Source organism: Opisthocomus hoazin, chromosome 25, assembly GCF_030867145.1.
Source record: "Opisthocomus hoazin isolate bOpiHoa1 chromosome 25, bOpiHoa1.hap1, whole genome shotgun sequence".
NCBI lineage: Eukaryota > Metazoa > Chordata > Aves > Opisthocomiformes > Opisthocomidae > Opisthocomus > Opisthocomus hoazin.
Window position 1 is genome coordinate 7,948,950 of NC_134438.1, and position 23,164 is coordinate 7,972,113.

General features: G+C 51.4%; 2 protein-coding genes across 7 annotated transcripts in view; one reads left to right on the forward strand and one right to left on the reverse strand.

Moving 5' to 3' along the window:
- Window positions 1–197: 197 nt before the first annotated feature.
- On the reverse strand, window positions 198–3,242 carry TAF11 (TATA-box binding protein associated factor 11). Its single transcript, XM_075442692.1, has 5 exons — window positions 3,054–3,242; window positions 2,832–2,971; window positions 2,421–2,508; window positions 1,812–1,908; window positions 198–743 (listed from the first exon to the last, which is right to left on the reverse strand). Exons 1-5 carry the CDS (start codon window positions 3,240–3,242, stop codon window positions 613–615), a joined length of 645 nt encoding a protein of 214 aa, XP_075298807.1. The 3' UTR covers window positions 198–612.
- A 1,766-nt stretch (window positions 3,243–5,008) lies between these two features.
- ANKS1A (ankyrin repeat and sterile alpha motif domain containing 1A) overlaps window positions 5,009–23,164 on the forward strand; it is a 112,210-nt gene continuing 94,054 nt past the window's right edge. For 4 of the 6 annotated variants that reach the window (XM_075443113.1, XM_075443104.1, XM_075443105.1 and 1 more), the window contains exon 1: window positions 5,009–5,268. In XM_075443113.1, coding sequence (XP_075299228.1) covers window positions 5,063–5,268 — 206 coding nt within the window. In that variant the 5' untranslated portion in view covers window positions 5,009–5,062. Of the gene's footprint in view, window positions 5,269–7,077; window positions 7,120–23,164 lie in introns of those variants that run through there. The other 2 variants (XM_075443108.1, XM_075443109.1) reach the window with 2 other exon arrangements.

Below are 23,164 nucleotides of genomic sequence, written 5' to 3' on the forward strand. Positions count from 1 at the left end.
AAACCAGCTTTGGGAAGAACGGCCAAGTGATGACTTCAGAAGCGTCAGCTTGCTTATGCTAATGGAACAGTACCCGCCTGAGGCAAGGCACAGCTCCAGGAACACGTCAGGGTTTGTTGAGACACATCATCGTGTTGCACTGCCCCTACTCTGAATCACACAGACACCCTTACACAACTGGTATTTCCCAGCAAGACTAAGAATACAATAACAAGTTTAATGTACAAAAAAAGTGAGACACTGCTGTACATGGACACCGCTCCATCTGTGCCAGCAGAACACATGATCCTGGGGGTAAGGTCACTGCAGACCCTCAACATTGCTGTCCCTGCTGTGTTGAAGCAGAGGAGCCCAAAGCTCCAGGTCAGGGCTTTGGCTCCTGCCAGCTTCTGGGATGTTGGCTGCCTGTTGGCAGGGCTTTGGCTCCTGCCAGCTTCTGGGATGGCGATGCCAGCTGCAGCAGTGACGGCAGGAGGCCTCCCTGCAGTCACTTAAGTCCATCAGAACACTCCTGAGGGAGCTTCTGTCTCGTAGCTCTGCTGTAGCTCTTGTGAGGTTCGCCACAGGAAGCTTGCTTTAACTTCTGTCTTCTCCCGCTGCTCTTCGGACACGTCAGTGGAAGATGATCTTTTTGTATTTGGAATTGGGGATCTGTCCTCGTGACTTCAGCCTCCTGACCGCCTCTCGCATGTGTTTGGGCTGCAGAGGCGGCAGCTCCCCCCACTTCTCACACACGTCCAGCGCTAAACAAAAAAAATTCAGGAGTTCCCATGAGCAGGACAGCTAAGCTGAGCCAGGCTCCTACTGTCTGAGCTTTCATTTTAAAAGCAACAGGTAACACTTCTGCGTAGGGTTTCAGCTCACATTTTGTTAATACATGAAACTGCTTTGTCTGAAAGAAAAGTCAGTCCTAGGGGCATCGATACCAGACCAGAATAAACTGCTTTGTAAACCACTCCAGCTACAGCGGACTGCGCTGCTTTGAATCACACAAGAACTTACACTCGTGAACCTTCTACTCTAAAGCCACCCCTGGCTTGGGCAGTGCGCTTTGGGGTTGCTGCGTACGGCAGTGACAGGGAGGTGCAGCCTCCAGAGGACTTGGGGGCCAGTTTTTTCTCTATCACTTACACTAAGTATCATTCACGCCTCCTGCCAAGGACATAAAGCAATTAACAGGAGGCAATTAACAACAGCAGTGAAGCTGCCTATCCACACCACCTCAGGCAACGCACAGCGCTGCAGAGACCGCAGCGGCAGAGCTGCATCACCCCAGTAATGGGGATCCCGGCACATATAGACCATGTTTTGTGTGCCAAGTCTGTACGAACTGGATGGCATCAAAGGCTGCACCACCCCTCCTCCAGCCCCAGCGGCGAAGGGTCAGCCTCCCGCCCCGTGTCCCCGGGAGATCTCGGGTCATCCCATAGAGGAAGAATCTTAGGGTTAAGCAGCTTAAACAACTCATTTTCCTCTGAGCTGAAGTGTCCACAGCAGGATGAGCTAAAGATCCTTCCTGCCCTGCTGCAGCCTGTCCGCAAAGCAGGACCATCCCTGCTGTCCTTGGAGAGGATAAAGCCAAGCTCTGCTGGCTGGTGGGCAGTGACACCGACGGGCTCAGCAGGGACAATGGGCAGCACCATGCCCCGGCCCTCCCCGGCCTCACCCCGAGCTGCAGTGTTCGGCTGAAGGTCAGAGGGCCCCCGAGACAGGGAGCACTGAGCATCCACTCTCGTTCCACGTCCTTCTGCTCTGCCGCAAGCAGTGAACTTACCCCGTTCTTCACTTTTTACTCAACATTTGCCACTCACCTTCCTCCACCACTTCCCCAACGAAGACCTTGGAAATGCCGGACATGGCGATGACGACGTTCTGAGAGACAGAGGTGCCGGTGATGGACTGGATCAGCTGCACAGGAGACACGGACAGTCAGCCTGGCGATGCACACACAGCAACACGAAACACTTTAACCCGTATTTAGCAGTTTGAGCCTGTCAAGTGTCAACCCAGGTGACTGAAACGTGCAGAACAGCAGTAACGGAGCTTTAGAATTGGGTCCTACAGCTTTGGGTGCACACTGGCTGTCAAGATTTTAGCTCACCCTCATTCAGTTGCAGACCCTGTACCAGCAATCCCATTTCCCCGCTGCCTCACAGCCCCCCAGACCACCCTTACTTAAGAGGAGCTCCTATTTAAACTGCATAAGCCGGGCATGGAGCAGGACCGTAATGGGATAAGCTGATCTGAGGTCAGCGGTCCCAGCCACGGGGGACATGAGCAGCTGGAGGGAAGCACCCACGGCCTGCGCGAGCCACAGAGCCAGCTCCCGCCGGGCAGGGCCGGGCCGTGACCGCAGCCGGGCTCAGTAAGGCTCAGCCCGCTCCGACTCCTGCCGCGGCGAAGCGTTACCGAAGTCGCACCCGTTTGATCGCGGCTTTGGGGAAAGCGGACCGGCGATACATCTCGTAACGGTTCAGCTGTTCTTCAGAAAAGGAAGAGACCAGTATTCTGCAGCAGAGAGAATTGATTTCTACAGCAAAAATTAAAGTCTGAAGCTCGTCAGGCCACCGCAACCTCCCCGCGAAGCCCTTTCTACCACCCTGCGGCAGCGAACGGAGCCGGGAAGGGAACGGTGGTGCCGAGGTTCGGGACGGAAAGCGGCCGGGCTGCGGGGACGGAGCCGCCGACATCGCTCACCGCGGCCTCGTAAACCGATCAGACGCTGACTGCGGAGCTTCCAGCGGTAACCACGCCCCCCGCCGCCCCCGCGCTGGGCCGCGGTGCCCCCCCGGGCTGACCCCCCCGGCTGCCCCCCCCGCCCCGGCCCTCACTGCATCTTCTGGATCTCGTCCTCGTCCACTTTGTGCTTCTTCTCCTTCCGCTCCTTCAGCTCCAGCTTCACCTTCTTGGCCGCGCACGGCTGCAGGCCCGGCTCCTCCCCGTCCGCCGCCTCCCCCTCCGCGCTCCTCACCTGGGCGAGAGCGCAGCGCTCGGCTCGGCCCGGCGGCCCCGCTCCCCCCACGCCCCCCCCAGCGGGCCCGGCCCGGCCTCACCTCCCCGTCCGCCGCCTCCACCTTGACCTCGCCGCCCCCGCCAGCTTCTCCCGCCTCGCCCGCCACCCCCGCGCCCGCCGCCTCCTCCCCCGCCGCCGCTCCATCCCCCGGGGGGGACGAGGCGGCGGGCGGCGGCTCCTGGGCGGCGGCCCCCAGCTCCTCCCGGCCCGCGTCGCCGGGATCCGCCATCGCCCCCCGCGCAGCGCCGGCGCCTCCTGATGACGCAACGCTACGGCTGCCGCGAGGGGCCGCGCCGTGCCGGTGGCGGGGGGGCGGGGCCTGTCGCCAGGGCAACGGGCCTGCGGCGGAGGGTGAGGCGCGGGGCCGGGCTGGGGGAACTGGGCTGGGAAACGGGCTGGGGGGACGGTGGGAACGGGGGTGGGGACGGAGGGAACTGGAGGAACTGGGGTGGGAAGGGCCGGGGGCACTGGGAGAACTGGGGTGGGAACTGGACTGGGGGGACTGGGGAAACTGGGACGGGGGAACTGGGGTGGGAAATGGACTGGGAAATGGGCTGGGGGGAACTGGGGGAACTGTGGGAATGGAGGTGGGAACTGGGGGAACTGGAGGAACTAGGGTGGGGGAACTGGGGTGGGAAGGGCTGGTGGGACTGGGATGGGGGCGCTGGGGGAACTGGGGAACTGGGCTGGGAAATGGGCTGGGGGGAGCTGTGGGAACTGGGAGAACCAGGGGTGGGAACTGGGGAAACTGGAGGAACCGGGGTGGGGGAACTGGGGTGGGAAGTGGGCTGAGTGGAACTGAGCGAACTGGGGGAACCGGGGCACTGTAGGCACTGGGGGAACTGGGGGGGGGACACTGGGGTTGGAAGGGCTGGTGCTGGTGCTGGGGTGAGGGGGTGGTGAGGGTCTGGGGCGAGGGGGGGCCCTGCGGGGAGCCGTGCGGGGGGCTTCAGCGGGGAGCGGGGGCCGGATGTTTGTGCAGAAACAGAAAAAAATGGGTGTTAGAGGAGACGAGTTGCTGGGGGGCCGCTCGGGAGCCCGCAGCTCCGTGGGCTGACGCAGACCCCCTCGAGGCATTGCCAGTCACAGAGTCCCAGCATGGCGGGGGTTGTCAGGGACCTCTGTGGGTCACCCAGCCCAACCCCCTGCCCAAGCAGGGTCACCCAGAGCAGGCTGCACAGCACCGCGTCCAGGCGGGGCTGGAATATCTCCAGAGAAGGAGACTCCACAGCCTCCCTGGGCAGCCTGGGCCAGGGCTCCGTCACCCTCAGAGGGAAGAAGTTCTTCCTCATCTTCAGCTGGAGCTTCCTCTGCTTCAGTTTGTGCCCGTTGCGCCTTGTCCTGTCACTGGGCACCACTGGAAAGAGTCTGGCCCCATCCTCCTGACACCCACCCTAAAGATATTTATCGGCATTTCTAAGGTCCCCTCTCAGCCTTCTCTTCTCCAGGCTGAACAAGCCCAGCTGCCTCAGCCTCTCCTTGTAGGAGAGATGCTCCAGTCCCCTCCTCATCCTCGCAGCCCTCCACTGGACTCTCTCCAGTAGCTCCTCATCTTTCTTGAACTGGGGAGCCCAGAACTGGACACAGCACTGCAGATGGGGCCTCACCAGGGCAGAGCAGAGGGGGAGGAGAACCTCCCTCGACCTGCTGGCCACACTCCTTGATGCACCCCAGGCATTTTGGCGTGTTTGACACCGGGCTCCTCCGGTGCAGTAGGAACCCAGGAGATGGGAATTGACCAAAACCCGCTCTTTTCACCCTGCAGCACCTGCTGGAATCCTGCTTCTATATTATTTATGCCCTCAATGAATAAAATTAACTAAAATGAGCCCAAAAATGAGACGGAGTAAAGGGTTTATTAATGGAATAACCCTGCAGGGGGGCGGGGCCTGCGGGGGGGCGGGCGGGTCTACAGGCCCCGCCCGCCCCCCGCAGGCCCCGCCCCCCTCGAACACCACCTCCCCCCTCAGGCCCCGCCCCGGAAGGCCACTCGGGGGGCGTGGTTTGCGGGGAGGAGGTGGCGGCGGGCGGCGGCGGCCCGGCCGGGCCATGGGGAAGGAGCAGGAGCTGCTGGAGGCCGCCCGTACCGGGAACCTGCCCGCCGTGGAGAAGCTGTTATCGGGGAAACGCCTCAGCTCCGGTTTCGGTGGCTCCGGGGGAAGTGGAGGAGGCGGCGGCTCCGCGGGGGGAGGCGGAGGAGGTGGAGGAGGCGGCGGGAGCGGCGGTGTGGGGCACCCGCTGTCCAGTCTCCTCAGGTGAGCGCGGCCTGAGGGGGCTGAGGGCCTTGGCGGGAAGCGGGGCTCAGGGCTGAGGAGGGAGGGGGCTGAGGGAGAGCGCGGGGTCTGGGGGGTCCGGGAATGGGGTGCTGCAGGGCTGTGGAGCTGGGAGGGGGGTGTGTGGCCTGGGGAGATTCGGGGTAGGGGGTGGCGTGCGTGGGGCTGGGGGCTCTGTAGGGCCATCCAATAGGACTGGGGGGTGTGTGGAGGGCATGCGGGGAGCTGTAGGGCTGTGGGTGAGGTAGGAGGAGTGGGCTTTTGGGGTGTTCGTAGGAGCGTGGAGTTACGGGGTTGCTTCGATAGGGGCAGGGGGAATTGAGGGGTGGGAGGGCAAGGAGACAGCTGGAGGGGTTTGGGTCTGCTCTTGGGGTGGAGCTTGTCGGTGAGGGGCTGCGGATGAGGGGATGTTGGGTGTCCCTGGGGCTCGGTGCTGTGGGCTGGAGCCCTGGGGGACACGGCTGTGGGGTGCGGAAGGACGGAGGGCGGCAGTGCCATGGAGGAGATGTGTTGGATGGGAACCGGGGGCCGAGGGGATGGGTTCAGGCGTTACAGTGGGGTGTGAGGGTGGGCTGGGGGAGCCTTGAGGGTTTGGTGCTGCCCGTGGGGCCAGGGGTGCGAGGAGGCTGTGCTGGAGGGGGCTGGGGGAGCCCCGAGGCAAGGAGCAGCAGGGGCCGGTGGGCTGGGAGAGCAGAGGAGAGGAGGCTGCCTGGAGCGGGTGCTCCAGGGCTGGCTGCTGCCCAGTGGTGGTATGTCCCCAGGGGATCCGACTGCTGCAGGCTCCGGGGCTGTGGATGCTGCTGGTTGCCGTCGGTAGCTTCACACTGGTGTAACTGGGAAAACGTTATGCATTTGGAGGAGGACTCCGGGTCAGGGTGCTAGCAGAGACTGCTGATGCTGCGGCCAGGACGTGTGTAGGTTCCTGCGGTGAGGAGAGCTGCTGGGTTAATTCACTGGGGCAGATGTGCAGCCGGGTGTTCGGCAAGGTGTCCTCTCCCTGCTCTTGCTCCCTGCACGCTCGCCCTTCCTCAGGAATTGTCCCCGCTGGCAGTGATGCTCCTCTGCTGCCCTTCAGCTCGGGGGTGCCTGGTGGGGCGTGGGGGTCAGCTCTGCCGTGCTGGGGGCTGCACGAGCAGGTGGAGGGCACAGGCATTTGCTTTAGCATTTGAAGTACCATGCTATGTAGTTTGCTCTGTTTTTGAAGCTCTTAGACCTTTGTTAGTTTTTTTTCTCCTCCCCTTTTTTTGGCATCTCCCAAGGAAGCCACTTGCTGGTGTGTTTCTTGAGTTGCAGCTTTTTGCCGTTTCAGCTTCTCTGCTGGAAATGCTGCTGTTCCCTGAGCAACTGGTTTATATTGGGGTAGGAGATTTGGGTCCAGTGCCGAGTGACACTGTCACTGTGCAGCCTGACTATTTAGAAGGATATGACTTGCCCATTTCTGGCCAAATTTGATCCATTTTTCCTTTCGCATAACCTTATGGGAACTCTGCTGTTGCACATGGAGCTGAGTGGCAGAGACCTGCTGACAGGGAGAGCTTGTGCTTTCCCGGTGCATACATTTGCTCCTCTGAAATGTAAATCTGCTCTCAGGTCAAACTTGATTCTTCTCTTTTAATATATTAAACACTCTGAATCCTTGTTTTGAGTGGGAAATTGCTCTGACCGCTTCAGGCTTGTCTGCGTTAGAAGATGGATGTACTTGGAGGGTGTTTAGATAAAGTGGAGAGGGTCAGTGAGTTAAATACACACCACGAGTGTTATCAGCCTCTTGTTCTAACAGCTCCGCCGCACTTCCCGACAATGCGTGGTGATGACGGCGACCTTTTTTCCCTGGTAAGACAACTGCTTGTGATACCAGCTGGTTTGTGGAGTGGGCAGGCTGTTTGACGTCTGGTCAGTTAGCGTGATTTTTCACGTGTAAACGTGGCTTCGTGTGTAGATGCGCGTCTGAAGGATGGTGAATGTCACAGCTGTCACTCATAGCTTCTGTGTTCATTAACTTGACTGTCTTAAATGTCTGTCAGTTGACGCTTAAATGATCCCTTTCTCCCACCAAACTTCCCAATCCCTGAACCTTTTTCTCCCTGCTGCTGAGTTCCAGTCAGGCTTTTTGCATATCTATGGTAGTGGTTCTCGTTCTGGAAGCGTGTTGGTGTTTTCCGAGTGTTGGGAGTCATTGCAGCGCATCGTTAACTTGCTGTGTGAGATCTGCAGCGGCAGCCCTGGGTTTACAAGGCTTTGCATGCACGTCCCACATGGGTGCTCGCCCCGAGTGTGGTCGCAAACCTGCGTGGATCCTGACCTCCGTACCACGTTTGTACGAGCAGTGGCTGCAGCCTTCCTTGCTGCCAGTGTGACAGACGCAGGGCAGTGACAGTGGGGACAGTCTGTCCTCGCCTGCAGTCGCTTCTTGCAGGCTGACAGTGGCTGGGAGCTCCGGGGGCCATGGCGTGCGCGGCAGGGGACTGTTTGAGGGCTTGGGTGCTGCGGTGAATGATGCCTGTTAGGTATTGAAAATGGTCTTGTCATGATTTAGGGGCTTTTTGATTGCTTCCGGTGCTCTGTCAATTTGTTGGGCTTTTACTTTGGGTTAAATGACTCCATGTGAGAAGACTTGTGCTTGTTTTATTGTGAGGAGGTTTTTATGAGAAACAGCTGCTAAATTTACCTGACAGTATGGTTTGGGGAGCGGCTGGGACAAGCTGAGCAGTGTTCAAAACTCATTGTCTGCGGTGCAGGCTTGATCTCAGTGATTGCTTAGCATCCTGGTGTGGCTGAGAGATGGCTCTGACCTACAAGCTCTGCTGGAAGCTTTGTTGTAGTAGCAAACATACTCCTTCGTGTCCCCTTAGCACAGCAGCAGCACATTGGATTTTGGGGACTGAGTTTCCAAAAAAAAAGCAGCCAGACTAAGTTTCGAAGTGGCCTTAGAGAAGAAATTTGGGCAGTTGTCTTCTGCCTGTGTGTCACCCTGTCTCTGTAGCTGTCGGTTTTCACCCTGCAAAATGTGAAATTGGCTCTCACCCCTGGTGCCAAGCCTGCTGACTCCTCTGCTCGTCTCTTGAGGTGCGCAATTCCTCCGGAGCACCTTCACCGGCGGTTTCCTGGGGGCAGGGAGGATGTTGCAATGACTACTCCACAGCAGGGACGGTGCATAATTATACCCAACTTCGCCTTTCTGTACTCTTTTTGAAATAACTTCAAGGGTTTGGAAACAGGGAACGTGAAATTTTGTCTGCCTGACACTTCATGGAAAGTTGAGGATTGGCAAATTAAAGGGACCGGAGGCTGTGGGAGGAGGATGGAGGTGACAGAAAAGAGCCTGCGTTGTGTCCACCCCACCAACCCCTGCCTTCTCTGGCGTACGGCATCCGAAGGTGGGCAACAGGTCAAGAACAACTTTGGAATAACCGAAAGTTGAAGTGTTTTCTCTTAAAGCTTACTCTTCTTTCCTGATTTTTTTTTTTTCCTAATGATGATTAGATGCATTTTCTAAATTAAAAACAGTAAATATGGACTGGACACGTGCCCAGAGAAAGTCACCGTGCTGATTAAGTAGGAGCATTAATGGAAGAGGTGAGTTGATGGAGATGGCTCAGGTGCTTCAGTGAGTGGCTAGTTGTCAAGGCTCTGCAGCGCAGGAAAGCTGCTTAAACAATAGATCTCTTTAGGGCTGGTGGGTAAAGAAATCACAAAATAGGTATCTGGAGCAGGGATTTAGTTTTTTTGTATGTATGATAAAGCTGTATCTGAGAGAATTTAGGTTACAAAGCTTTGTCACTGAGATTTGGAAGTATTTAGAAACGGGGGTAAGACTGCTTTTATCCTTGCTCAGAAGTGGGTCCTGCTGCAAGCTTCTGGCAGATACGGCCGTGTGCCTTCTAGAACAGCCAGACACAGTTTCTTCACTGGGCACTTGTGAAGAGCTTCTCTGAGACCCATGCAGTCGCTTTGCCAAACCTGTCGGCCTGCAAGGTGAGGGGTGGCCAAAGTTGATGGGACGGGGGTCTGCATCAGCTGTGAAGACAAGACAGGTTACTTGATTCTAAGGATGTGTGTGGTGTGGGAAACTTTACCTTTACCAGTGCTAGAACATGGGAACTTCTCTAATGAAGGTTTTCTTACGCCTTGCAGAAACCTGTCTGTGGTCAGTTCTGTGCGTTTCATGTTTTCCCTTCCTCAAACAACTTTCGGCAGCCTTCTGCTTTTTGCGTGGTCACTTTGCTTCCTGGGCCTGCAGAAGCTGCTCACGTGTTTAAAGGTGTCTCCTGGTACGGGGGCTGCTAAGCTGTCCCCTGCCCCCTGAAGCTCCTTCCAGGCACAGGGTCGGAAGCGCTCGGCTGGGCTGACAGAGCTCCCTTGGTCCTTCCTCCAGCTGATTTCGGGTCTCTCTGATGTCAGCACAGTAGTCAGTTCCTGGGGTTTTTTTAAGTCTCAGTGCTTGGACTACCTGTTTGCAAAGGACCCTCTGAGGTGCCGGTCCCAGCTTTTTCTGTGCAGTTCTGCAGCATTTCAGATGTCTCCAAACCAAAGTTTTGGACTGGGTACGAAACAGGCATTTCCTGGAAGAAACGCACGTGTTTGTGGGCATGGTGCGGGAAGCTGCATTCCCGCGCCTACGCCTGGGAAGCGTTTGTGTTGGGCTGGGGGACTGCTCTGAGCTGGGACACTAACCATTTTTTGCCATTTTGTTAACAATAAGAGAGCAAATGCTGGTCTGTAAACTCATAGAAGGTGGTGTTTCATCCCATAAACTTAACTGCCCACCATGTTTATTATAATTGAGGTGTGAACTTTGTCAAGGTCTGAGGCTTTCGTACTTCCTGCTGAGATCGTGGAGCTGAGCCCTCTGGGTACGAGCGCCGCGCACAAACTCCAAGCGAAATCACCAATTTCTGCAGGTAGGCAGGAAGCAAGATGTGATAGACCGTGATAAACCAAACGAGAAGGAAACGGGAAGACAGAATTGAAGATAACGTCTCTCCCTCGGGGATGGACGTGCCACTGCGCAACACTAAAAATATTAGGCAAGAATATAAACCCCAGTGGAAAGCTAATGTGAAACGGGGAATGCAGATGGCAGGTTGAGGTCATAAGAAGAATACGGGGAGGATGAGCAGCAGCAGAGGAGAGGGAGATCGGTTTCTGGCTTTTGCCGAAGCAGATGGTGGGGCTTACAAAGAGGTGGTGGCTTGCCAGGGTTTGGGGGGAGGCTTGGCTTTGCGCTGCCGTCCGCGCAGCCTCTGGGATCTGCTGACATAACCTGATCGCTGGGATCCGTTCCGGGCCTGGAAATCCGCGGGAAGCCGGGTCCAGGAGGCTGATGCTGATCTGTGCTCCTTGATCATACCCTGCCCGCTCAATTTGCAGAACATAGCTCATACAGCATGGGCAAAAGCATTTCTTGTGAATCAGTGAGCATCTAGAGATAAAATCAACTGAATGTAAACACAGCGTAATGCTTATAAGCAAAAGCAGGTTCAGAAATCGCAAATGCTTTGTGAATCCATGAGGCTTCTTGGGTTTTAGGGGTCACTTTTGCATAGAGGCTGCAGAATTTGGTTATATTTTTTTTTGCCGGTTCACTGTGAAGTTAAAGGCAGGAAGCAACAAAACAATCTGTGGCCTGAAATATCAAGCTGCATTCAGTAGGTTTTGCCAGTAGCGGTAACGGGTGAATTGTGTTAAAGCCAAATTTGCAGAAAAAGCTTTTTATTTTCATCTATTGATGTGAAAAGACTGGATCTTTGTTGACAAGAAGGGAAACTGAGGCTGCTGTTGAGCCCCAGATTGTATATGTGATCTTCTGTAAGTGTATCAAGGAGAAACTTCTGCTGTGAGTTAGGAGTTTTTTGTATACATCTGCTGTGGGAAAGGGATCGGCTGCTGCTTCGCAGACACCACAGCAAGCATGCTAGGCAATTTGCAGCAGTTATTACTGGGGAGTATTTGGTTTGGTTTAGGAAATGACACAGTGTAATGGCTGCACACTGGAAGTAGCTTCAAATAGTCCAAATGTGGTTAGGAGTCAGAAAAATGATTTCTGTTTACAAAGAAGTGGGGTTTCATATTTGTTGTTACGCAGCTGGATGATTTAAAAAAATGATTTGTTGGTGCTACATGTTCTGGGGGTCTGAGAGTCCGGCTGCAACCTCTCTGCCTGCTGCGTTTCCATCGGGAAGGGAGCTCCGGCGCAGGCGGCACAGCTGGCTGCGGAGAAGGGGAATCGCCCCGTACGTAGCAGAGGAAAAGCTGCTGGTGTGTCCCTTCTCAGGTGCGTTGTTATCGCGTGGCGTGTGCCCAGGTCTGGTGATGAAGTGGCAAGTCCTGCAGTGTTTGGCTGAGATAGTGGCAGGGAACGGCAGCTCGGCTCCAAGGTCCAGGCTTCCAGGATTGTGTAAAGGTGCAGACAAAATAATTTCCCTGTCTTCCCCTTGCCCCGTGAAAAGGAAGTTGCCCTTGGTGCATTCTCATAAAAAAAGGGCTGTATTAGAAATCATTGCTGGGTCTTTCACTCTTCCTTGTGCTGTGATTAATAATTTCTCGCCCACTTTTAAACTGTCTTTTGTTCCACACCCTACCATGCAAACAGCAAAGCAGGACAGATCTCTCTAATTAGATACCTGAATGCTGGTATTGGTAGGAGTGAGTGCCACAGGCGTTAGGTGTGCACCAGCTCTTTTTTGTGAATTGTTTTCTAAGCACTTTTTAAATAATTCAGGAAGGCTGCAGTTATTGGCAGTGACTCTTAGGCGTTATGTATCTGTGTGATCTTCTAATTCAGCTTTGGAATATTTTATTTGCTTGCTTTGGTCGGCATGATTCTGTGATTAGGGTTGTGTCTGGGGAGGACTGGGGTTTTCACGCCGTAAACTTGCCGTGGGGCCTCAGACAAGTCACATCAGCCATGCCCTGCGTTGCTCACCTGAGCTGCAGATGCTGCCTGTTTTCCTCTGCAGAGGAGGACCTGTTGTTTGAGTAGCACCCAGGGCTTGCTTGGAGCATGCATGAGAATTGTTGTGTAGGTGGCTTCCCTTTCTGTGAAACTCCCTTGGGAGAGTTTTGTCCTGCTTCCTTCTGGACGCGCTGTGTGCAGCCTGAGGTTTCCATGCCGTGCACGTAGAGGGCAGCGACCGGGTGCTGCCCAGTTTGATTGGCAGAAAAGGTGGTAAGAAGCTGGAGGGAGGTGTGGTGGTGCTGGGGAGGGTGTGCAAGAGCTGTGTTAAATGGGTAATGAGTTGGGAGCAGCTGTGAATCAACTGAAGTGGTGCAGCCTTCGAGCAAAATGCTCCGAGCACAGCACATCAGATTGGAATCTTTCTGTTAACACTGAATAAAAGTGTCTTAACTGTGTAGGCAGTGACTCAAAACCTCGGTGACTGATTAATCTAACGTTGGCCGTATAATATAGGTGGGTGTCCAGGCTGGGGCGAATTCTTCTGCTCTTGACTTCCCATCGGTCTTTACCCATGTGCCGAGTCCTCTGGTGTCCTGGGGCTTGCTCTGTTGGGAGTGCCAGCGTGTTTATGTCAGACAGAGGGTGAGAACACATTAGCTTAATTTTCACTTTGAGAGTTTCTCAGCAGAGTGTTTTGAAGTGCCAAACAGGTTTTGGAAACATCCGTATGCTCATACAGATTACCTCAAATACTCTGTGGGCTAAGACGCGGTGTGAGGAGTGTTTTGTGGGTCAGAATGTTGGGTGGAGAGTGTTGGGTGGGTCAGGTTGTGTTGAGGATGCTGAGGATGTCAGAACCAAGGCGGTCACTGTCCACTGACGGATGCCAGGATTTAAGCAGTTGCAGCATCCCCGTGCATTGCAGGGGGCTGGGGGCAGGAGCAGAGCCGAGGAGGCACGGCTCCCAGGGTGTTTTTCCAATTGCTAGGTTACACTCCATCCCAGGAGAATCGTTTTACAGCTCTTAGCATTCACAGGGCTCACGGAAGGTTTGTGCTCTGCCCCATCACGGCAAGAACATTGAAATGCATCCGTGATGCCGCAGCAATGATCCGAGGGCTGGAGCACCTCTGCTGTGAGGAGAGGCTGAGAGAGCTGGGGCTGTTCGGCCTGGAGCAGAGAAGGCTGCGGGGAGACCTCACTGTGGCTTTCCAGTACTTAAAGGGGGCTTGTAAGAAAGATGAGGACAGGCTTTTTAGCAGGGCTTGTTGCAATAGGACAAGGGGTAATGGTTTTAAACTAAAAGAGGGGAGATTTAGACGGGATGTAAGGAAGAAATTGTTTACAGTGAGGATGGTGAGGCCCTGGCACAGGTTGCCCAGACAGGTGGGAGATGCCCCATCCCTGGAAACATTCAGCATCAGGTTGGATGGGGCTCTGAGCAACCTGATCCAGTTGAAGATGGCCCTGCTCGTGGTAGGGGGGTTGGACTAGATGGTCTTTAAAGGTCCTTTCCAACCCAAACTGTTCTATGATCCTATGACATGCAGTTTACTTATTTTCCATGCCCTGGATAAGGCTGGCTCTGGAGCTGGCTGGAGTATCCTAAACAGCTGTAAGAAGCACAAGGACTGAGAAGGTGGTTTGTGTTCAGGGTGCCCACAGGAGCGCTTTGAGCTGCGCACTGGCGGTTTGGTTTGAAATGTGCATCTCGAAGACTTTCGGGCTCCCTGTGTTGATGCTGGAGTTAGCAGCTGTGCAGGGGGATTTCTCTGGGTTTACCTTGGTGGCAGAGTGGATGCTTGTGAGACCTCAGTGGACTGAGTGGATGTTTGTGAGATTCCCTGAGGGCTTTTTGATCTGTATACCCCAACTTCTTATCCTACCATTGAGCTGTGTGTAGGAGTTTCAGGACCAAAACCACAGCTATGCGTGTAAACAAATATGGGATATTTGAGCAATGAGATACTGACATTTCCATAGCCTTGTTCTTACTACTATTAGTTTTGTCTGTAATCCTAAAACTGAAGAAATGTCACTGCGGAGTTGAGTACATCCAGAGTGCTCTGTGTTTCAAAGGCAGGAGCTACACAGAGTTCAGCTGGACGCTGAATATTTAACAAATGGGTTTTGGCACTTAATAGTGAAATCTGAAGGTTACAACTAAGCTTGTCCAGCAGTTAGTTGCTGAGAGTGGTGGTCCTGTCCTCCCCCGTCTTCTTTCGCCGATAGTAATTTGCGTTGTTGTGTGGCTGTGCCAGAGTGAATCACTCCAGCTGGCTGATCTAACAGAACACTTTTTGTTTCGTGAGGCTGCACAGTTCCTGGGTCCCACAGGAGGGATATGGCAGAAACCTGCAGGTGACAGTACGGAGGAGCAGGATCTCCTTCCCTGCTCTTTTGCATGGAGAGCAGTTGTCCTGCTGCAGCTCTCCGTATGCAGTAATTCATATCTGCATATGGACTGCCTAAATAGCATGTATTTATAGAAGTGGAGCTGCTCAGCTTGGTGACGTGGGTCCTATGCTGCTCTGGCTGATTAAGGCTGCTTGGCAGAGAACTGAACTTTCTAAAGATGAATGTATGAAACAGTGTTTGATATATTAGGAGCAGCTAAGCCAAGAAACAGGGCTCATCCAGTGGGTTTTTTTTTAAATGTAATGCATTGTTTTACTGAGATTGAAGGAAAGCAAGCAGGGTATAAAAGAGTAAGTGGAAGTTGTGATACAGGATAGAGGTAATACACACAGATTACACCTGCGTTCATCCCAGACCAAAAGGGAAAGCCCCCTTCCAACTGCTCTTGGTCAAGGATAAGACAAGCTCCTGCAGGCTGAGCTTCTTCTATTGTAGCGCCCGGAGGGGCTGCTTCGCTGGCTAGCAGCAGGTAACATGTTAATGCCTCGACTCCCATGGGAGCCCTTCGTGAGGAGCGTACACCGAGCTGAATTCAGCCTGTGTGTGCAGCTCTTTGTGGGCACTCGATGAAGACGATCCTTCTGCCTGTATAGAGAGTGCTTGACATCTGGTGGGTGCTCAAGCTTTCTGGTGGGTGCTCTGCCGAGCTTTCCCAGCCCATCTGTGGTCTTCCAGGCTGTGCCATCCAATCCTCTGCTCTTTTCTGCTCCGTGGATGCAGCTGCATCTCAGTAACACTCTGGCTGTGGGAATCGTTTCAAGGTGAAGTGTCCTCTTGAAATGATGAAGGTGCCTTTGAGTAAGGGTGATGGCCATTTACTCATCATTGACACTGGGTAGGAGGTCCTGTCCGATGCTGGGATTGCGCTGTCACTGTCCAAAGAGCTTGCTCTGCAATACAGCTTAGTCATGGAAATGAGAAATCCTATTTCACAGAAACTGGTAAAAATAAAACTGTTGAGGATTGATTTGTTTCTATAGCAACAGCCTGGAGAAGCCAATACAGCTGCTCTCTGCAGAAGGGAGAAAAACAGGAATTGAAATGTTAGTTCACCTGGGACTGTAGCTGTCAGCAAAAGAAAGATCCTCGATAGGCTGGTGAAGGGGTAAAATGCTTAATTAAAGATGGAGGGCAGGAAGATGTGAGCTGCGTTTGGAAAGAAATTGGTGCTAAGTGTGTGAAGGTGCCCTCTTTTCTGTGCAAAACCTGGAGAGCCTGTAGTGTCCTCAGAGCTGTTCAGATCCTGTTTCCCAAAGGACTGCTTCCAGAACTTGCCCTCCACCCTCTCGTGGGTGGGGAAATGCCCTGCTTAAAGCCAGGCAGGGCTCTCCTGCAGTTCGGTACCTGGGCGTTCGTTGTGTCAGGAGCGCATTTTTAAACCTGAATTTAAAATGACACACTGCTGCACAGTCAGTCACTGTGCCTGGCTTCAGAAATGGTCAAGGTTTAGCAGGGGATCTTTGTTGCATGAACTGGGAGATGGCCTTTGAGAAGTCTGGATGAATTTCTGAGCTAAATTTTCTTTAGCTCAAGCTGGATATGGAGCTGGATGCTTCATAATGAGTGTGAGGGCAGAGTTTTCTGTAAGTGTTTGTGTCCTGGAAGAAAATTCTGTAGAGCATCCAGATGGGTGGATGAGGTGCTTGAGTTGAAAGTTATTTTTTTATCAGTACAGTGTGTAGATTTATGTAGGTTTTGACTTGACTTTTGCCTAAGCCAGGAGTTATAGCCGACTCTAGTACGTACTGTGCTGTCGGGGTGGCTGTTTTACCCGGCGGCTGGTGAAGATGAACTGCGTAAATGTCTGGGAGGCCCCGAGATGCGCGGTGCTGAGGCCACTGTGTGTGTACATTCCTGCCTTGATGCCGCATCCCACCTTGCATGGCTGTTCAGTGTTTCAGATTAAAACCTGTATATATATATCTGAAACTAGCAGGATGTTAACAAAATTACAGAAAAGGTTGCTTTTAAAACAGGAGAGTGTGCGCAAAGCTTTTACCAGGCTGTCTGAGGGAGTCTGTGTTATTTAGCGTAAGAAAAGACAGAGCCTGACTTTGGGTAGGTTTGGTAAACCCCAATTACATTAGCACTCTTCCCTTGTTATTTAAACACATGGTTTCTTTTAAAGGGAAATTAAATTTAAAAATAAACCTCACGCTTTTTCCAGCTAGAAGGAAGTGTCTGTAGTGCCATGTGCTAAGGATGCAAGAACACAACCCTGTCTAAAAGTGAGCGCCATAAATATTACGTAAATACATTATCTCATTAGATTTATATCTAATCCTGTTGCCTGCTGTTTTTCAGACTCTTAGGCAAAACAAGGCTGAAGATGTCATAGGTGGTCTTCCAAATCTAATATTGAAGTGGGTTGGAAATTAGGTGGAATGACTTTTGCCTCATCCTAATTAAGACACTATGAGAAATCCTTTCAAGTTTGGCATCACGAAGTAAATTGCCTGGTTTTAAAATGTAATCCGATTAAAGAAGCCTAGTGCCTGGTAAGGTTTGAAGCCTGCCCACGCGATGATACAGATGGGCTCCCCAGACCCTTCCTTACTGCTCTTAATTTCAGAAATTAGCACAATTTTTTTTAGGAAGCAGGAACAGGATTATCATAAAACCTTGAACTCTGAAAACTTCAAGGCTTTGCATTCTGGTCTTGGTTGTTGCAAGGATTGTGAAGTCTGTCAGATGACTTAAATGAGGGACTATATGTCCCATGGACTTGGGGTTGTTTTTTTTGCAAGTACTTCTTTCCATTGTTTTTTCAAGCCACGGTTTCTGGCTGCACAGTGTTAGGTCTGCTAAAGTGTTGGCTGCCATGTAAGAGACATTTAAATGACCTCGATTCATCCTGTGATCCCCTGTGGATGACTTCTGGTTGCCTTGGAGCATAGTTAGTAACTACCTTTGCGTGATTTAAAATTACTCGCATTCCCCTCGTGACGTCGGGCTCTCTTTACAGCCTCCTTTCAGCCTGGTGGAGTCTGAAGCCATATGTCTGAACTCCTATGGCTCTTCTCCATCGAGTTAGAAACAGCTGAAAACACAGAGAACTTGGAGGATGTGTAATTAGTGCGGGATTGGGCATTTTGGGAGTATTGCCTTTAACCTCAATGGGAGTTATTTCACAGAAAGAGTGAAACAGGATGTGTCCTTGACATTCCTTTTCGCTGAAAATAAAGAGCTAAGAAGAGAATTGGTTAAAAAACCCAAACTGCTGACTTTCTGATTGCCCAACTTGGAGGATGTAAGTCGAACACGCTGTTCGGTGCGTGTGCTGAGGTTCGTGCTGGAAACCGCTCGGCTGTGGGGGAGCTGTGTGAGGGAGTCCAGCCCTGCTGTCCTCTCCAGCCTAGAATGAGAGCCCAGAGGTGCTGTAGATCACAAGTACGACTTCGAAATGGCTTGGAACAGAGGCAGGTCGTCATTTGCCGTGTTCTGCTCATGCTTACCACCGTTACAGTGCCCGGAGTTTCATCCTCGTGAATGCGGCGGTTTTAGCTCGAGAGACGCTCGTTAGGCTTTAATGATTTCCTGTGTCCAGAAGTGCAGTGCGGGCTCTGCTGTGGGCTTGTTTGTTGACATCGTCTGGAACCAGCGTTTCAGATGCAAAGATAACTGGGGTGAATGTCGGCTCTTCAGGTGCGGTTACCAAATGTAAGAAATTTGAATCTTGAAGCAAGACTTTGAATGTTAAACGTCACATTTAGATCGTGTGTGCCTAAATATACAATAAGCTGTTTTTTCTTGTGCATTGACCTTAACTGCTTCACAAGACTTGAGTTTTCAGTCTCTGACATTATCTCAGTTCGAGGTAATTGAAGATTTGTGTTTTCTCCCCAACTCACTTGTGCTTCACTTACACTTTTTCTTCTAAATTCCTCAGGAAAGTTGGGTACTATTTAATGATCTTAAGTGCTGCTCCAAGACAGCTATGCAGAGCTACTGTCTGAGAAAAGGAGTTTGTGCTTTCCAGCTCAAAAGCTGTCACTCGGTGGTGGGTAAGCTTCTGAAGCCACCTGAAATGCCTCAGGAGCCTGGTAGTTGTATGGGTATAAGTTGTTACAGCTGAGATGTAATTATTTGCTGGGATAGAGTTGCAGTGACCCTGAAACTGTTTGAAGTAATAGAGAGTTTTATCACTGCATAAGTTTATAATTTAGTAGTCTGACTAGCGTATATACATTGCTCCTGTACATAAAAAATGTTAGGCTAGGAAAGGCTTCGCCACAAAAAGCAGCTCCTGGCTGGGAGAACTGTATTTAGCAGAGAAAAAGCCCAGATCTGTTTTTGTATGCTTTCAAATAAGTGGGCAGAAATATTTTAAGGGTTTTGAAACATATTATCTTGTGTTGTGTATGTTCCCCAAAGAAAATGTGTTTTTTCCTGGTGAGGAAAAAAGCTGTTTGAGGCTGGCTTGTCATCTTGGGCAAAATCAAATTTGGCAGGTGGATAAAAAGAGAGCTGGAAGCTTAAGGTGTACAGTGAAATGTGTGGGAAAAAGCTCTCTCAGCTGCCTGTTCCATTATTTATTCAGTTTACCAGTGTTAGGGATGTCTACAGATGTCTCTGCCAGCTCCCTGAGGCGCGGTACCTGCCCTTCTGGCCTTCCCCACAACTCTTCACAGGCGGTTAGCGGGGAAGGGACCTTAGCATTTAATACATGTCATTTGGCTGGCTGGCTTATACACTTGTATTTTTCAGCTCTAACCTTATCTCTGTTCTACAGATAGCATAGACAAGTAATGGCAACTTTATAGGAGCTATCTCAAGGTTCGGAAATAATTTGCTGCCTTGGCCATTCACGCTCGTGCCCGCTTTTTATCAGGCCGGATTAGACAGATGCTTCTAGAGTAAAAGGATGTCCTTTCTAATTTCCATCCTACTTTTCTTAAGCTTTCTGAAGAACTGTTGTCTTGCCTTATGTTGATGCTTTCTCTGTTTGCTTGACGCATGTCAAGAACGAGCAGGAGCTTATCACAGTGCTCTTTAAACATGACCGCTCAGGTGTGTCCTTAATGTTCCCACGAAAGCCACCGCTGGGTCACTTTTCTGTTTGCTTCTTTGCCCTGTCGTTTCCCTGTTACTTGCTCTTTGGGCATCCAATTAAAAAGCTCATCAAGAAAGAATTTCATCTGGAGTCAGTGCAGTGGTATGTAGTTGCTTTTTTTGTGTCCCATGTTGTTGCCAGTTAATTTCTTGCCTGGCCGTGTCTTTCTCTAGCCTTCAGGGACTTCTGATTAAGCCGGAGCACTGGGATTTGGTACACGCTAAAATTGAGTTGTGTGGGTGAAACGGCTTGACTGCTGATGTGGGTTGTGTTGAAGGAGAAAGCCTGCTCCAAATGCTTAAGTGGAAGGTTTGTCGTGGCCCTTAATTCTCCAGTCCCGTGTTCCCTTCCTTGAGGGCCTCTTCTCCCATCTCATTGCATTCGGTCTTCAATATCAGAGCGACTAATTTCCCTTTTATTTAAGCTTAACGTTTCTCCCTGCTTGTCTTGATGTACTGGGATTGGTGCCCTGGGAGTCTCTCCCCAAGGGCCTTTGGGGTCTCTCCCTGCATGTGCAGTGCCCTCTCCCCGGCTGTTGGAGCAATTAAGCGCTTCAGTGTCAGTGTAGATTCAAAGCCCTCATGTCACTGATCTTGGCTGTGTCACAAGGGAAATGAGATGTTGTATGAGCCCCTGTCTCATTTTTTTAGTCTCCCCAAGGCAAAAGTGCGCCCTAGATGTAGTTATTGGTACAGAATAATTGCGTTTGCTTTTTAATTGATGTAGGGGAAGGGTAATTCAGTCTCTAAATCTTTGTTTCTCTGGCTCTGCTTAACTTGGCCTATTTACCTGTTTCTCGTCTGCTCCGGGTCAGACACAGGCGCCGCTGTTCAGCATTTTGGGCATCAGTTCTGGGCAGCAACCAGTCTGAAAAAGAAGAACTGGCCTTGCTGCGGGAGTGAGCGGGCTGGCATGGTTTCCCGATGATGAGGCATGAAGTGGAGACAGCTTTGCTGGGCTGGAGAGCACGGTGCCCAAATGGAGCATCTGAACCTGGCTGGCGGGGAGGGTGCAGGGAGGTGCAGGTCTTTTGGGCAGTCTGGCACCAAGAGGTGGGGGAAAGCACGAAGGTGTATTTATTGTCTCTGTATAGGGCATCTTTAAGACTTAACTGGGAGGAGGGTGTCCATGTTTAATAAAGTATTACCTTTCCTATACACTTCCAGGTGCAAGGTTCCCCGCTAGAAATCTCAAATTCTCACCAAGTTGCGTGTTGGATCAGATCACTGTCGGTGCTGGAAAAAAACAGTAACTTTGACTTGTTCTAATCCTGTTGATTTCATCTGACAATGAATGCGTAGCTGTTTTGCAGATTAGACAGCTAGCAGAGGGTGACACATTTTCTGCCATCCCGAAACACTTAATTGGTGCATCAGTTCCCCCTATACAGGAGCTATGACAGGCAGCAGGAATGAAATGCATCCTGCCAGATTTTTCTTTGCACAAGTTCCTTTTGGCAAAATTTTTACTCCAAACTCGGACCTTTTCTGTGTCTGTCAAAGGGGAACAGCGCAGATGGACATGTAGAGTTCAAGACACGATGCTCTATTTCTGTTGGTTGATTGTCATGTCTCTGGGGATTCTGTAGCTTGTTAAATCATCTCGCAAAAGAAAAAGGGGGAGGGAAAACAGAGCGCGAGGTTGCCAGATGTAGCCAGCTCAGCGCTACAGCATGAGCTGCTTGGTATTTTTTGATTAAGAATCTGTGGTTGGCCAGGCAGCTTGCTTCCGTTTCTCTGGAAATGCTGGATGGAGGAAAGATGAAGGGAAAGTCTTGCACCTTTCTAAGGAATTGTGCTTCAGCAGAACCTGGGAGCCTGCACCATCTGGAAGTGTCCTGCTAATTTTCTCTGCATCTACTTCTTTTTTTTATTAATACTGCATTTTTTCCACTTAGTTGCATCTTCTCCAGCACTGTGGAAGCAGTAAAGCTCATCTTCAAATGAAGAGTGAGGAATGCTTACCTTAGCAGTGCTGCTAGTCCCCATTCGCCATTCTGTGATATTGTCAGCTCCGGGCTGTTTTATGTGACATTCATAATGCTGCTCAGTTTATTGAATTTCTGCAGGAATGTTTTGCTTCCTTTTGGTCATATTCCTCAAAACTCCATCTAGTCAGATGCAAGAGAGGAGAATGCACAGCAAAACTGATATTTAGTAAACCTCATTAAGGGTTTTATAAGCATTTTATGAATGTTGTCAAATTTCTCTCCGCTCTTAGAAGTCGATTTCGCCACTGAGAAAAAGCTTTTTCAGCTTCAGTACTTTGTGAAAAATCCTACATCTGCATGTTGGGTTCTCAAGGTTTGCTCCCTGACAAATGCAGGCACTCCAGTTTCAGAATGCTGTTATAGAATCATAGAATCACAGAATGGTAAGGGTTGGAAGGGAGCTGAAATATCATCTGGTTCCAACCCCTCTGCCATGAGCATGACCTGTTATTAAGGTGCTAGTGGAGACTGCATCTCGCACACATTGATGTATGCTGGAAGCTAAACTCCCTTTCTAAAATGTCTCCAGTCAGCATTTTCCCTTCTCTTTCCTTCTGAAATCTCCTCATCTCTTCAGAGATTTGTCTTCAGCTGAGTGAAGTGCCAAAGTAGTCAGGCATGGTAGCGTTTGTGAGCTGAAAACATGAAGGACTGGTGTGAGGGTGATGCCCTTTTCATGTTACCTTCCCATTCTCCCTTCTCTTCCCCTACCAACACGGTGCCCTTGGACCATGCGTGGAGAGGGGGATGCTCCCGACACCGTATACATCAGAAACCAGAGCTCCTGGCTGCTCTCCCCTGGAAACACTGCTTGGCTTTCCCTGTCTTGATGACTGAAATTTTTTGCACTTCTTTCAGAAAAGCTTTGTTTAGGTCTTGCCTTGTAGTCAGTGCCAGTGTGTAGAGCCCGTGTTGTGTGTGAACTCTGCTCCGCTCTCTGTAATCAGCTGGAAGTGCTCCTGTAATGGGAGCAGATTGCAGAGCGAGCGTCTGTGATGCTTTCAAGAATAAAGGGCAGCATATGCACTTAAACCAGACCTGTTTTTTTTTTCGTCTCCTGCAGCTATTTATTTTGCCTCCTGCTCAGAGGGATTCTTTGATGTAGCGTAACATGCACGCGTGACCCATCCTTTCTGTCTCCCATTGCATAATGCGGGAGGTGACGCAGCCCACTGTCACCCCCCCACCATACATTAAATTTAAAGAAATGCATTTCCACTGCCAGGAGCCATCTGTAAGAGTAGGGCTGCCCTCTTCCTCGTGGGGAATTTTAGCTTGGATGAATGCTTTCCTATTAGCCATGCCAACCCTGTCTTGTTCCTTTATAGCGTGAGCCTGCAAGCGCAGAGGTTAAACGTGTGGTGGTTGTAGTTCTTGTGCTACCCCAAAAGAACCTTCTCGTGGAAGTGAGGAGTGGGAGTTGGTAGGCTGGTTTTGAGAGAAATAGATGAGCTTACCTTTTGCTTCTTACAGTTCTGGACTGGTCCTTCACAGGGTTGCTGTCACTCTGAAAACTCGT

Bases quoted from the DNA above. Each gene is read 5' to 3' on its own strand.
- TAF11 (XM_075442692.1), bottom strand. From the start codon at position 3,242: ATGGCGGATCCCGGCGACGCGGGCCGGGAGGAGCTGGGGGCCGCCGCC. The intron at 2,972-3,053 runs GTGAGGCCGGGC...GCTCTCGCCCAG, and splicing joins TGGAGGCGGCGGACGGGGAG to GTGAGGAGCGCGGAGGGGGA. The intron at 1,909-2,420 runs GTGCGACTTCGG...TCTCCTGTGCAG, and splicing joins CCAAAGCCGCGATCAAACGG to CTGATCCAGTCCATCACCGG.